Raw genomic sequence first — 14624 nt, forward strand, 5'->3', positions numbered from 1 at the left:
AAAAGTTAAAATACAACTCCATACAAGGAAAATTGAACTTGCCCATTATCAATAATTTTAGTTTTCCTTACTTAAGCCCTTTTTCCATTGGGCTAATGAGATTGGTATAACTCCTTTACTGTGTTATATTAACGATAATTACACTCATTACATATAGTTGCTATTCTACCAACTGAAACCATTAATTATAAGTCTATCTTTGTTTCTATAACATTCGGTATCAATTAAAAAGAATGATGTATGCCCAGATGTTTTCCTTTGTAGGACTAACTCTCTTACCACACTCGTTATCAAATAATTAAAGTTCTCTGAATCAGTATGCAGTGGCATGTCTTTAATTAAGTTTATTGAACTGATTAAACTGACCATTGCTGCAGGGTCTGCCTTCATTCAACAGTTCAGTGGTCACTGCTTTAAAATTGACTTTATGGCCGTGATTTTACTCACCAAGACGCGTTGGGGGCGGGACTGCTGCCTTCCGGGTTCTAGTCCTGCCCCCATTGACGTCTGATGAACAGATGCTATTTTGCCCTAATTGGTCTTGTCAAGCCCGCCCTGCGGACTTGCCAGCCAGTTAAAGGAAAGCCGGTGTCAGTTGATGCTTCATCTGCCGGTTTTCTTAAAGGCATATGCACCACACTTGTTTGACAGATGATTTGACTGTTTGACAGCATTGAGGTGCTTGCACCCAGGCTCTCCAATTACTCTCTCCTTAGGATAAAACAGATGGCAGCTGAAGCTGAGATTGCAGAAACCATCTGTCACTTCTCCCGATGAGATGAGCCTACAAAAACACTTCACAGCTTGTCACCTGCAGAAACATCTGACCACATTAAACATTACTTTCACAACTTTTCCTTAGCTCTGATACTAACCTGTGTCCGATTGCATGCTTCACACCACTTCTGCAGCTGTCATCGAAACACCAACATAACAACAGACCCACAGCACGCCTCACTTACCCTGGCAGGGTTCCCCGACGTCGGGAAGCCCGCAGCAGCAGTTGAAAAATTGGAAAAAGCCTCTTAGCTGTCTGTTAACTACCTGTTAATAGGCAGTTAATTGGCTATAATCCTCTTCCCGCTGCTAGGAGTTGGGTCCCTGTGTAGATCGGGGACCCGACTCCCAGGAAGATTGGTTGGGAGCGGGCTTGGGACCTACTCCCATTTTTTTGGATTTTCCCAGCAGACCCGCCTCCTCAGGGCTGGTAAAATCCAGCCCTATATCTCCCTGATTAAGGTTAATATTACTACAATATAAAGAGAAATCAATAGCAGTATAGTATTAGTAGATTTCAGGACAATCTGATTAACATTTTCTTTAGGAGATTCTTGGGGGATTCCAAAGATTACGGTGTGGGGGTGGGAAGGGAATCCACTGCAGGAGATTCTCTGGCTATAACTGGATAGGCAAGAATGGAACCAGGCAAGGGTGATCCCACTCAGCTGGACAACAGAGGAGAGGTGTTGCAGGAGGATGGTGTGGTCAACCGCGTCGCAGGCTGCAGAGACGTCGAGTAGGGTGTCATTTGTGACTAGGGCCGTTTCAGCGCTGTGGCGGGGTGGGAAACTGAAAAGGTTCAAACAAGTAGTTGCGGCAACACGTTCAATGATTTTGGAGAGGAAAGGGTGTTTGGAGATGGGGTAGTAGTTTGCAGGGACAGAGGGGTCATGGGTGTTTTTTGAGGAGGGGTGTGATGACGGCTGATTTTGAAAGGGAGGGGGAAGAATACCTGAGTAGAAAATGTTTCCAAATATGCAGCATTTGGTTTAGCTCACTCTTATTTTTGAAACGGGATCCTGTGAAATTCCGGTTGAGATGTTTATGGTGGTGAACAAGTAGAAGAAATGAAAATCATTTGTTTCTAATTCAACCCTGAACCAATGAAGCAATAAAGGAGCAGTTTTAGTTTTGTGGTAGCTGTGTTGTATGGCGATATATAACATTTTTAGGTTTGGGTTACAGTGAAAATTTATTTAATAGGTTTATGGCCTAGGTCAAAGTTTGACTTCAGGGAGTAAATGTATTTTTGTATTTTATAATTTGTAACTAAAATGTTAGTGCATTACTGCCTTTGAACGAAATGTATTTGTATCACAGACTCTCCAAAATGTTGAGACCTGTGACATCTGCAATATACATGTTTAAAAATAGTTTAGTTTAAAGATGGAAAAATATGTATTCAAAATCAGTTGTTAACTGGTTTTAATTATGTGTATCTTGCTGCTGATGAAAATGATTTTTTAAGCCTTCTTAAAATCTCCCATTGCAGTTTGTATTTAAATTTAATTGATAGCCATATATGCTGCTGGATATTTTGGATAAAGGGGAACTAATTGAAATGTGAGGAGAAAAAAGTAAGAGAAGCAAATTAATTGGTGCATTATAGACTCATAGAGATTTCAGCACGGGAGGCCATTCAGTCTAACAGCAACTCTACATTGGAGTTATCATTTCCCTACTCGAAGCACTTTTTCCCCTGAGTGAGAAAGTTCTGATTTCAAGCCCCACGCCAGGATTTGAGCATATAATCTAGGCTGATACTTCAGCACAGTACTGAGGGAGTACTGCATTGTCAGGTGCTGTGTTTCATATTAAATGTTGTACCTGCCTGCCTGCTCAGATGAATGGAAATTATTCCAAGGCACCATTCAAGTAAGAGAAAAGTTCTTCCAGTATCCTGGCCAACACCTATCCCTCAACAAAAATCCTCAAGACGATAGGGAAATGAATACACTAATGTCAACTGATTTCAGTCTCATTGTTGTCATTCGGTTCAATAGAGTGTTTCATATTTTAACGCATTGTCCTACCTGCTCAACCACTGAAGCTAATTCAAAGTACTTGCCCCAGATCAATGAATCAAGCTGTCTCATTCAATTCCCAATATCCCAGGTGATTGACATCTTGGGGTAGTGGTTTTAATTGACAGCTGCATCTCAGCTGGAATTGTGGGTTGAGCCTCTGAGAATGACAGTACAAGTGATCCTTTGTCATTCATTTGGTAGACAGCTCTGGCCAGGGCTTCCCATTGTGGGTTTTATTTCTGTTGTCTGAGCTTAGCTATTCAGTCCATAGCCAGCAGAGTTTTTTTTGCCTAGGTTATTCTGGCTCCGTGGCTGTATTTCACTACATAAGCAGTGAACAATTGTTTTCAAGTTCAATATCTGTTGGGACCTAGCTCAGGAGAAGCATCTTTAATATTCTCTTTTGATATATCAAAACAACAAAGTATACTGTAACATATACTGTTCATTTACTTGCCCAATGTTAAATTGCTGGTCTGATCCTTGATCTGCATTTGTGTATTCAGTTTACTTTCTGAAAACAGGGAAATCATGTGGGGACCACATGGTACAGTCCAGTAAGCTGGTGTATAGTGGTAAGGGTTTGCCTCCTATTGTTTATCATAGAATAATATAGTGCAGAAGAAGGCTCTTTGGTAGAGTAATCCAACTCCTCTCATTCCCCTGTTCTTTCCCCATAGCTCGGCATTTTTTTCTCCCCCCCACCAAGTACTTATCCAATTCCCTTTCGAAAGTGACCATGGAATCTGCTTCTGCCACCCTTTCAGGCAGTGGATTCCAGATCATAACTCACTGTATAAAAATAACGGAGTGACAGTTGCCAACGAACCGGAAGCTGCTGCCAACGACCGGAAGCTGCGCAGAAGCATTCGGCGCATAAATCTGTGGTGGTTTAAATGTGAATGTATATAATAATAGTCATATTACATGCCTAAATCTATGGAGCTATGGGTTGGTTTAATAATGTATAATAATAGCGCGGGTTGGTTTAAGTATTAATGTATCATATTTTTGCGGGTGGGGGGGTTGCGGAGATTTATTTGTACAGAGCGCAAGCTCCGTGTGAAGGGAAAGGAGAAGAAAATTAATAAAAATGGACGTTTTCTGTGTTTTGCTGGCGCAGATTTTCTTTTCCTGATGCAGCTCTGTTCGGCAGTAGCGATCTCTTTTCCCCACCCTCTCCCCTCCTTTCTCTCTGGAAGTGTTTTCTTTGTAATGGCAACAATATTTTCTTTTTAGTTAGTGTGGTAAACCACTGTTGTTCACTTCACTGTTGTTCACTTCACTGTTGTTCACTCTTGCCCATTGTTGTACCTGTCTGTGCATGCCTCAGCTGGCTCCGCCCCTGGCTCCACCCATACACCCTGGTATAAAGGCGGCTGCTCTGCAGTTCCCCAGGCGTTCAGGACCGGTCGACCACTAGAGGCATGCCTTCGTTCTTTAGCTAATAAAAGCCTGTTTGTTACTCTCTTAACTTCCAGTCTTTCTCAGTAATTGATAGCGCATCAATTTTATTAGCTAAACTTTTTTTCGATGGAGCAAATCCTCAAACCAGCACGCCTGGAACTAGACCCTCAAGAGGCGGATTCATCTACCAAGTTCGCACACTGGCTGCGATGCTTCGAATTTTTCCTAGAAGCCTCCGTCGAAACTGTTCAAAACGATGGCGACAAACTAAGGGTTCTGACCTCCAAGGTGAACCACCAAGCTTATTCGCTCATCCAAGATGCGACTACCTACAAGGGTGCTCTCGACCTCCTTAAAGAACAGTACGCACGCCCGGTAAATGAGGTTTACGCCAGACACCTCCTGGGGTCCCGCAAACAGCAACCCGGGGAATCGATGGAGGTATACCTATGGGCACTGAAGGTGCTCGGCCGGGCCTGCAAATGTAAAGAGGTGTCGGCCGCGGTGTACACGGAGGAACTTGTCCGGGACGCCTTCGTCGCGGGCCTCAGGTCCAACTACACCCGGCAGAGACTGTTGGAGCAGGGCGAACTCGACCTGAAGAAGGCCACGGCCCTAGCACACTCGCTAGACGTGGCCCACCGGAATATGGACGCCTACTCCCCTGACCGCACGGCCGCATCGTGGATGGCGCGGGCGCCGCCATCCTGGGACACGGTAGGACCGCCACCCTGCGCCGCGCCACCCCCGTCACATCCCGCCAACGGCCCAACTTCTGCAGCGATGTCCCGGGGCCCAAAGTGTTACTTCTGTGGCCAAGCCAAACACCCCAGAGCGCGCTGCCCGGCGAAAAACGCTACTTGCTCTGGTTGTGGGAAGAAAGGGCACTACGCCAGCGTCTGCAAGGCTAAACCTACCCCAAACTCCAGCAGTGCCGTGTGTGGGCCGAGCTGGCCGCCATCTTGGACGCCGCCATCTTGGACGCCATCTTGTACGCCTCCAGCCGCGTGTGGATCATGGGCGCCGCCATCTTGGACGCCATCTTGGACGCCTTCGACCATGGGTGATCCGTTCCGGCCGCCATTTTTGCAATGGGCCCCCGACTCACCCACCGCCTCACCTGATGACTGCAGCGACACGCCTGACCCTACGCTGGCCTCCGTTACACTGGACCAATCTAGACCTCACCAACTAGCCAGGTCCATGATGGACATTAAGGTAAACGGCCGCGCCACGACCTGCCTTTTTGACTGCGGGAGCACGGAGAGCTTTATCCACCCCGACACGGTGCGGCGTTACTCTCTCCCAGTCCTGCCAGTGCGCCACCGGGTCTCTATGGCCTCCAAGTCCCATTCAGCGGACGTCGGCGGCTACTGCGTGGTGACCCTTTCGGTGAGGGGCACAGAGTACAGAAACTTTAAACTGCTTGTCCTGCCCCATCTCTGCGCTGCCGTTCTACTGGGGTTGTATTTTCAGTGCCACCTTAAGAGTGTCACGATGGCATACGGTGGACCCCTTCCCCCACTCAGTCTGCAACCAGCAGTTTTCAAATTGCCCGCCGCGCACCTTTTGCAGCCTCTCCACGCTTAAAGTCACCCCCCCCCCCCCCCCGTTGTTCGCCAACCTCGCCCACGACTGTAAGCCCATTGCCACCAAAAGCAGGCAATACAGCGCTGGTGACAGAGTTTTTATTAAATCTGAGGTGGAGCGGCTCCTGAAGGAGGGGATTATTGAAGCTAGCACCAGCCCCTGGCGAGCCCAGGTTGTGGTCGTCAAGACCGGCGAGAAGCAGCGCCTGGTCATTGACTACAGCCAAACAATAAATCGATATACCCGACTGGACGCATACCCCCTCCCCCGCATATCTGATATGGTCAATCAGATCGCACAATACCGCGTATTCTCCACCATTGACCTTAAGTCAGCATATCACCAACTCCCTATCCGCTATGAGGACCGCCAGTATACTGCCTTCGAGGCAAACGGCCGCCTCTACCACTTCCTTCGGGTTCCCTTCGGCGTCACCAACGGGGACTCCGTTTTCCAAAGGGAGATGGACCGGATGGTCGACCAGAATGTGTTGCAGGCCACTTTTCCCTACCTGGACAATGTGACCATCTGCGGCCATGACCTGCAGGACCATGACGCCAACCTCGACAAATTCCTCCGCACTGCCCAACTCCTAAACCTTGCGTATAACAAGGAGAAGTGCATATTCCGCACAACCCACCTCGCTATCCTTGGCTGTGTTGTGGAACACGGAGTCATCGGCCCCGACCCCGACCGGATGCGTCCCCTTATGGACCTTCCCCTGCCTCAAGGCCCTGAAGAGATGCCTGGGGTTTTTCTCCTACTACGCCCAGTGGGTCCCTAATTATGCGGACAAAGCCCGTCCACTTATCAAGTCCACCTCTTTTCCCCTGGCGGCAGAGGCCGGCTTAGCCTTCCACCGTATCAAAGAGGACATTGCTAAAGCCACCATGCACGCGGTGGACGAGTCCATCCCTTTCCAGGTGGAGAGCGATGCGTCCGACTTTGCCCTGGCCGCTACCCTTAACCAGGCGGGAAGGCCCGTGGCCTTTTCACGAACCCTCCAAGGCTCCGAAATCAGACACTCCTCTGTCGAAAAGGAGGCCCAGGCCATTGTGGAAGCTGTGCGACATTGGAGGCATTACCTGGCCGGAAAACGATTCACCCTACTCACTGACCAGCGTTCAGTTGCTTTTATGTTTAATAACAAGCAGAGGGGCAAAATCAAAAATGACAAGATTTTGAGGTGGAGAATTGAACTTTCCACCTACAATTACGATCTCTTGTACCGGCCCGGGAAACTCAATGAGCCCCCGGATGCTCTATCGCGTGGCACCTGCGCCAACGCACAGGTTGATAGACTGCGGGCCCTCTACAATGACCTCTGCCACCCGGGGGTCACCAGGTTCTTCCATTTCATCAAGGCCCGCAACCTGCCTTACTCCATTGAGGAGGTCAGGACCATGACCAGGAACTGCCAAGTCTGCGCTGAGTGCAAACCGCGCTTTTATAGACCAGACAGGGCTCACCTGATAAAAGCCACTCGCCCCTTCGAGTGCCTGAGCGTTGATTTTAAAGGGCCTCTCCCCTCCTCCGACTGCAATGTGTACTTCCTCAACATTATTGATGAGTACTCCCGTTTCCCGTTCGCCATCCCCTGCCCGGACATGACCAGTGCCACGGTCATTAAATGTCTGAACGACCTCTTCACCCTGTTCGGTTTCCCCAGCTATATCCATAGCGACCGGGGCTCATCGTTTATGAGCGACAAACTCCATCAGTACCTGCTCGCTAGGGGTATTGCCACAAGCAGGACCACCAGTTACAACCCCCGGGGGAACGGACAGGTGGAAAGAGAGAATGCGACAGTTTGGAAGGCCGCCCTGCTAGCCTTAAAGTCTAGGGGCCTTCCGACCTCCCGCTGGCAGGATGTGCTCCCCGATGCGCTCCACTCTATTCGGTCACTGCTCTGCACTGCCACTAACTCCACCCCTCATGAGAAAATGTTTGTCTTCCCAAGGAAGTCCACATCGGGGACATCGCTACCGCCATGGCTGACGTCCCCAGGGCCGGTCCTACTGAGAAGACACGTGAGGACCCATAAAACGGACCCCCTGGTCGAGAGGGTCGACCTCCTCCACGCCAACCCCCAGTATGCTTACATTGCGTACCCGGACGGGCGGGAGGACACAGTCTCCATACGAGACCTCGCACCCTCGGGGGCCCCTGAAACCAACACCACCGCTACCCACAATGTACCGGCGGCAACGGACCCATACCTAACCCCTGTAGACGGCACGCCGTGGCCCTGTGACCCGCCATTGATCACCAACCAACTCAACACCCAGGAGGACGACACGCCAGTGCTCCGGCCCACGCGGGACTCGGCGTCGGAAGCTGCACCACCTCCGCCGTCGCCACGACGATCATGACGGCATACAAGACCCCCAGAAAGACTTAATTATACGAACTTTTAATACACTTCACCCCGTCGGACTCATTTTTTAAGCAAGGGGTGAATGTGGTAAACCACTGTTGTTCACTTCACTGTTGTTCACTTTTGCCCATTGTTGTACCTGTCCGTGCATGCCTCAGCTGGCTCCGCCCCTGGCTCCACCCATATGCCCTGGTATAAAGGCAGCTGCTCTGCAGTTCCCCAGGCATTCAGGACTGGTCGACCACTAGAGGCATGCCTTCGTTCTTTAGCTAATAAAAGCCTGTTTGTTACTCTCTTAACTTCCAGTCTTTCTCAGTAATTGATAGCGCATCAGTTAGCGAACAACCAAAATAACACTGAAACTGTGCGTGCGCAACTACTTCAGTTTAGTTGGCAGCAGTCGCATCCTAAAAATAAATGTTTTCTCATGTCACCTCTGGTTCTTTTGCCAATCACCTTAAACCTGTGTCCTCTGATTACCGACCCATCTGCCACTGGAAACAGTTTCTGTTTATTTACTCTGTCAAAACTGTTCATGATTTTGAACACTCCTATCAAATCTCCCCTTAACCTTCTCTGCTCTAAGGAGAACAACCACCTCAGCTTCTCTGGTCTCTCTACATAACTGAAGTCCCTCATCCCTGGTATCATTCTAGTAAATCTCTTCTGTACCCTCGCTAAGGCCTTGACATCCTTCCTAAAGTGTGGTGCCCAGAATTGGACACAATGCTCCAGCTCAGACCTAACCAATGTTTTACAAAGGTTTAGCATAATTTCCTTGCTTTTGTACTCTATGCCTCTATTAATAAAGCCAAGGATCCCATTGACTTTTTTAACAACTTGTCATAGAATCATAGACATTTATGGCACAGAAGGAGGCCATTTGGACCATCCTGTCTGTGCCAGCCGAAATAGAGCTATCCAACCTAATCCCACTTTCTAGCTCTTGGTCCATAGCCTTATAGGTTACAGCACTTCAAGTGTATATCCACGTACTTTTTAAAATGTGATGGGGGTTTCTGCCTCTACCACCCTTTCAGGCAGTGAGTTCCAGACCCCCACCACTCTCTGGGAGAAAAAAGTTTTCTTCAACTCCCCTCTAATCCTTCTACCAAATACTTTAAATCTATGCTCCCTGGTTATGACCCCTCTGCCAGAGGAAATAGGAAATAGGTCCTCTGTCGAGGCCTTTCATAATTTTATGCACCTGAATCAAGTCTCACCTCAGACTCCTCTGTTCCAAAGAAAACAACCCCAGCCTATCCAATCTTTCCTTATAGCTAAAATTCTCCAGTCCTGGCAACATCCTTGTAAACCTCCTCTGTACCCTCTCTAGTGCAACCACATCTTTCTTGTAATGTGGTGACCAGAACTGTATGCAGTACTCTAGCTGTGGCCTAACTAGTGTTTTGTACAGTTAAAGCATAACCTCCCTGCTCTCTTATACTATGACTCGGCTAATAATGGAAAGTGACAAACTCCGCCTGCTTCACGACGACATGCAAGCCGTGATCCTGACCAACGGATCCACCACAGACCCAATTCACGTACGGACCGGGGTCAAGCAAGGCTGTGTCATCGCACCAACGCTCTTCTTGATCTTCCTGGCTGCAATGCTCCATCTCTCCCTCAGTAAGCTCCCTGCTGGAGTGGAGCTAATCTACAGAACAAATGGGAAACTGTTTAACCTGCGTCACCTCCAGTCCAGATCCAAGGTCGTCCCATCCTCTGTCATCGAATTACAGTATGCAGACGACGCTTGCGTCTGCGCACACTCTGAGGTCGAACTCCAAACCATCGTCAACACCTTCACCGAAGCGTACGAGAGCATGGGCCTTACACTAAACATCCATAAGACAAAGGTCCTCTACCAACCCCGCCACGCAGTACTGCTCCCCGATTATCAAAATCCATGATGAGGCCTTGGACAACGTGGACCACTTTCCATACCTCGGGAGCCGATTCAACAAGGGCAGACGTTGATGACGAAGTCCAACACCGCCTTCAGTGTGCCAGTGCAACCTTTGGTTGCCTGAGGAAGAGAGTGTTTGCAGACCAGGACCTCAAACCCAGCACCAAGCTCTATAGAGCAGTAGTGATACCCGCCCTCCTGTATGCTTCAGAGACATGGACCATGTACAGCAGGCACCTCAAAGCACTGGAGAGGTACCACCAACACTGCCTCTGCAAGATCCTGCAAATCCATTGGCAGGATAAGCGCACCAACGTCAGTGTTCTCACTCAGGCCAACATCCCCAGCATCGAAGCTTTGACCATGCTCGATCAGCTCAGATGGATGGGCCACATCGTCAGCATGCCCGATACGAGACTCCAAAAACAAGTGCTCTACTCTGAGCTCTGACACGGGGTGGGCAGAGGAAACGCTTCAAGGACACCCTCAAAGCCTCCTTGAAAAAGTGCAACATCCCCACTGACGCCTGGGAATCCCGACGCCAAACACCTTGAGTCTCTTCGCCGGGAGCAAGCGGAAGTGAAGCGCAAACAGCGGAAGGAGCGCAGGTCAACCCAAGCACCTCACCCAGCCGCCCCTTCAACCACCGTCTGCTCCACCTGTGACGGAGACTGTAGGTCCCCGCATTGGACTCAGTCACCTGAGAACTCATTTTTAGTGTGGAAGCAAGTCATCTTCGGTTCCGAGGGACTGCCTAAGAAGAGAAGAAAGGAAATTATCCCATATACCTTCTTAACCACCTTATCTACCTGTCCTGCTACCTTCAGGGATCTGTGGACATGCACTCCAAGGTTCCTCTGTTCCTACACTTTTCAGTGTCCTACCATTTATTGTATATTCCCTTGCCTAGTTAGCCCTCCCCAAATGCATTACCTCACACTTCTCTGGATTGAATTCCATTTGCCACTTTTCTGCCCACCTGACCAGTCCATTGGTATCTTCCTGCAGTCTACAGCTTTCTTCCTCACTATCAACCACACGGCCAATTTTTGTATCATCTTCAAACTTCTTAATCATGCCCCCTACACTGAAGTCAGAATCATTGACCTATACCACAAAAAGCAAGCGAACTAATACTGAGCCCTGCGGAATCTTACTGGAAACAGCTTTCCAGTCACAAAAACACCCTTCGACCTTTACCCTTTGCTTCCTGCCACTTCGCCAATTTTGGATCCAACTTGCCAATTTCCCTTGGATCCCATGGACTTTTACTTTACTAACCTGTCAGCCATGTGTGACCTTGTCAAAAACCTTGTCCTGCCACCTTCAAAGATTTGTGTACTTGCATTCGCAGGTGCTTCTGTTCCTCCCCCCCCCCCTCCCCCGCTAAAATTGTCTCATTTAGTTTATATTGCCTCTCCTCATTCTTCCTACCAAATGTATCACTTTACATACTCTGTCGTTAGATTTCATCTGCCACGTGTCTGCCCATTTCACTAGTCTGTTTACTATCCTCCTCCGTGTTTACTACATTTCTGAGTTTCGTGCCATCTGCAAATGTTAAATTATGTCTTGTATACGCGGGGTTCATAACCAGGGGTCAGCGGCACTTGAGAAGATTTCAAGGCGTCTGCAAAAGGCAGGGTGGGGGTAGGACAGAAGGCGCCATCACTGTCCCCGCACCGTTTGCAAAAGCTCCACTTGCTGAATCCAGACTACCTCCTCCCTTGTGACAGCAACGGCGCTTTAGCCTGGGCCTCTATCCGCAATATGCCGCTCAAGCCGAGCCACACGGTGGGGGGACCAGCCTGCTCTGCACCTGCCTCCCTCCCTCACTCACTATAGGCTGTCCGCAACCTCCCCGGCTGTTGTGTTGGGAGGGGAAGTAGCGCCGCTGGGACATCACCAACCGCCACCAGCAGTGTCCCTCCTGCTGTGGCTGGCGGCGGACAGCATTAAAGATAACACCGAGGACGGGCGTTGAGCGAAATTAAACTTATTTCGAAATTAAAATGACACTAAAGCGGTCTTAAATATAAACTGGCCTGGTGTGAACCCCCCCCGACCCCGAGCTTAAATAGAAAATTGGAGGGGCTGAAAGGTCCAACCTTCCCTTTGATAGACAGTAACGTCCAATCAGAATATGCATTGTTTTATAACATGATGCAGAGGTGTGCTGGGAGCAGTCGAGCACCTGGCAGGTGCTGTTGTCGCGCGGATGTCTGGGGTTAAACATTGGCCACACTGGACCTCCCATAAACGCTCCGTGTTCTGTTACAAGGGCAAGGCAGCAATGCGTCGGGCGGTGCAGGCCAGAAAAACAATTGGTGCTTTGCACTCAGTCGTGCACGCGAGGGTGCCCATTTTCCAATGCCCCTCTGATCCAGCAGGTTTATTTCAGGTTGGTTGTATTGTGTTATGGGGGTCTGTGGAATTTTTATAATACAGGAGGGGGGTCCTCAGAAGCAAAAAGGTTGAGAACCCTTGCAATATATCTAAGTCTATGTCATTAATATACATCAAAAACAGCAGTGGTTTCAATACCAACCCCTGGGGAAAACCACTGTACACTTCTCTCCAGACTGGAAAACAACCTATCGCCACTTCTCTCTGTCTTCTGTCTCCTAGCCAATTTCGTATCCACACTACCACTGTCCCTTCAATCCCATGGGCTTTAATTTTGCTAACCGGTCTATTATGTGGTACTTCGTCAAACACCTTTTGAAAGTCCATATACACATCAACTGCATACCCTCATCAATCCTCTCCGTTACTTCATCAAATAACTTAAACAAGTTAGTCAAACACAAGTTACCTATCACAAATTTATTTCATTTATTAGCCCATACTTTTCCAAATGCCGATTAATTTTGTCCTGGATTATTGTCTCTAAAAATTTCCCCACCGCTGACTGGCATGTAGTTACCGGGTCTATCCCTCTCCCGCTTTTTAAACGGGTATAACGTTTGCAACCCTCAAGTCCTCTAGCACCACCCCCATAGCTAAAGGGGTTTGGAAAATTGTGGCCTGAGCGTCCACAATTTCCACCCTTCCTCAGTAACCTAGGATACATCCCATCTTACTTTGAGGACTGCCAACCTTATGTTAGCCGCTAATCTATTCTCATACTCTCTCTTTCCCCCTCTTATTCCCTTTTTAAGATCTCCTATACTTTCCATATTCAGCTTGGTTCTCTACTGTATTATGAACTGTACATTTGTCATAAGCCTCCTTTTTCTGTCTCATTTTAATCTCTATATCTTTTTTCATCTGGGAAGATCTAACTTTGGATGCCCTCCCTTTTCCCCTCGTGGGACTGTGTATTTTCTGTATCTGAACCATAAGAACATAAGAATCAGGAGTCTGCCATACGGCCTTTCGAGCCTGCTCCATTTCCTCTTTGAAGGCCTCTCATTGTTCAATTACTGTTTTGTCTACCAATTTTTGATTCCAAAACACCTGGGCCAGAAAACTTTTCAACCCTCTCCAGTTAAGTATTGTTATGCTTGATCGTTCCTTGTCCTTTTCCATAACTATTCTAAACCTGATGATATTGAAGTATTTAAAATGATGAAGGGACTAGACTTTGTCTATGTGAACTCGATAGTTTATGGAAAAGGAGGGGTTCACAGAAGATATGTAAGCATAAAACTAGGTTAGATGTCAGGATTTTTTTTACGCAAAGGGTTATTGATAATTAGAATAAGGTACTGGTTTGTTTGGTGAGTGCGGATTCGCTGCAACACATCAAAAAGGAGCTGGATGAGTTCCTTCCTGTGGCTAATATCACTGTGTGTAGAAGGTAGGTGGGATGTTGGGTATGTACCTCATGGTCACTGTGATCTTAATTTTCTTTGATTGTCTCAGAGGTTCGGAGAGGAATTTTGAAGATTTTCCCCCTGAATTGGTCAGTGGGTTTTTAAAAAAAAAAAAAAAAAAACTTTTTTGTGTCTTCCAGGTGACTACATGATTGTCGGTGGGAGGGAACACTGGCTGCGTCGTGACTGTGTGTTTGGAACTGGCGGGATGGACCAGCTGGTCGTTTCCTGTCCGTCTTTTTGTGTATTCGTAACTAGGGATGGGCAATAAATGTGGTGTTGCTAGTGTCACCCACATCCTGTGAATAATATTTTTTTAAAAGGTAATGTTTTAATAAGTCACTGCTACTCTGCGCCACATCTTTACAAACTGTTTATTGTGTTTATTAGGATTGCTGATGGAAGGAAACATCAGACTTGAATCAAAGGTGAAGTCGTGTAAAATTCAAGAAGTTAGAGCAAAGCTCCCACTACATTCTGATTCTGTTTTTGTGAGTCCCTTGAAGACCAGATCTGTAAAGCTACCCATGCCAAACGAGGTAAAATTACGTAATTCTTATTGCATTTTATAATCCACTGAAGATTAGTGTTCGTGCATGCAGGCTTCAGAGAGGCATTATTTCTGTAGAAATAATTGTTGAACTTTTTGGTGAAGTGATGTGCATAATTTTGTCGGAAAGGCTTCTAGTTCAGGTAGGAAAATCATGCTTTTC

The 14624-nt window shown here is 47.8% G+C and overlaps 1 protein-coding gene across 5 annotated transcripts in view; it reads left to right on the plus strand.

Annotated features, from left to right (window-relative positions):
• The window catches only part of kiaa1328 (KIAA1328 ortholog), a 388527-nt gene that overhangs the window by 14119 nt on the left and 359784 nt on the right, over window positions 1-14624 (plus strand). For all 5 annotated transcript variants that reach the window (XM_085973930.1, XM_085973909.1, XM_085973903.1 and 2 more), the window contains one exon: window positions 14302-14450. In XM_085973930.1, the coding sequence (XP_085830056.1) occupies window positions 14302-14450 (149 nt within the window). The remainder of the gene's footprint in view (window positions 1-14301; window positions 14451-14624) is intronic.

Source organism: Somniosus microcephalus, chromosome 2 (assembly GCF_052327205.1).
Source record: "Somniosus microcephalus isolate GS21.2 chromosome 2, FLI_Smic_1.0, whole genome shotgun sequence".
Lineage (NCBI taxonomy): Eukaryota > Metazoa > Chordata > Chondrichthyes > Squaliformes > Somniosidae > Somniosus > Somniosus microcephalus.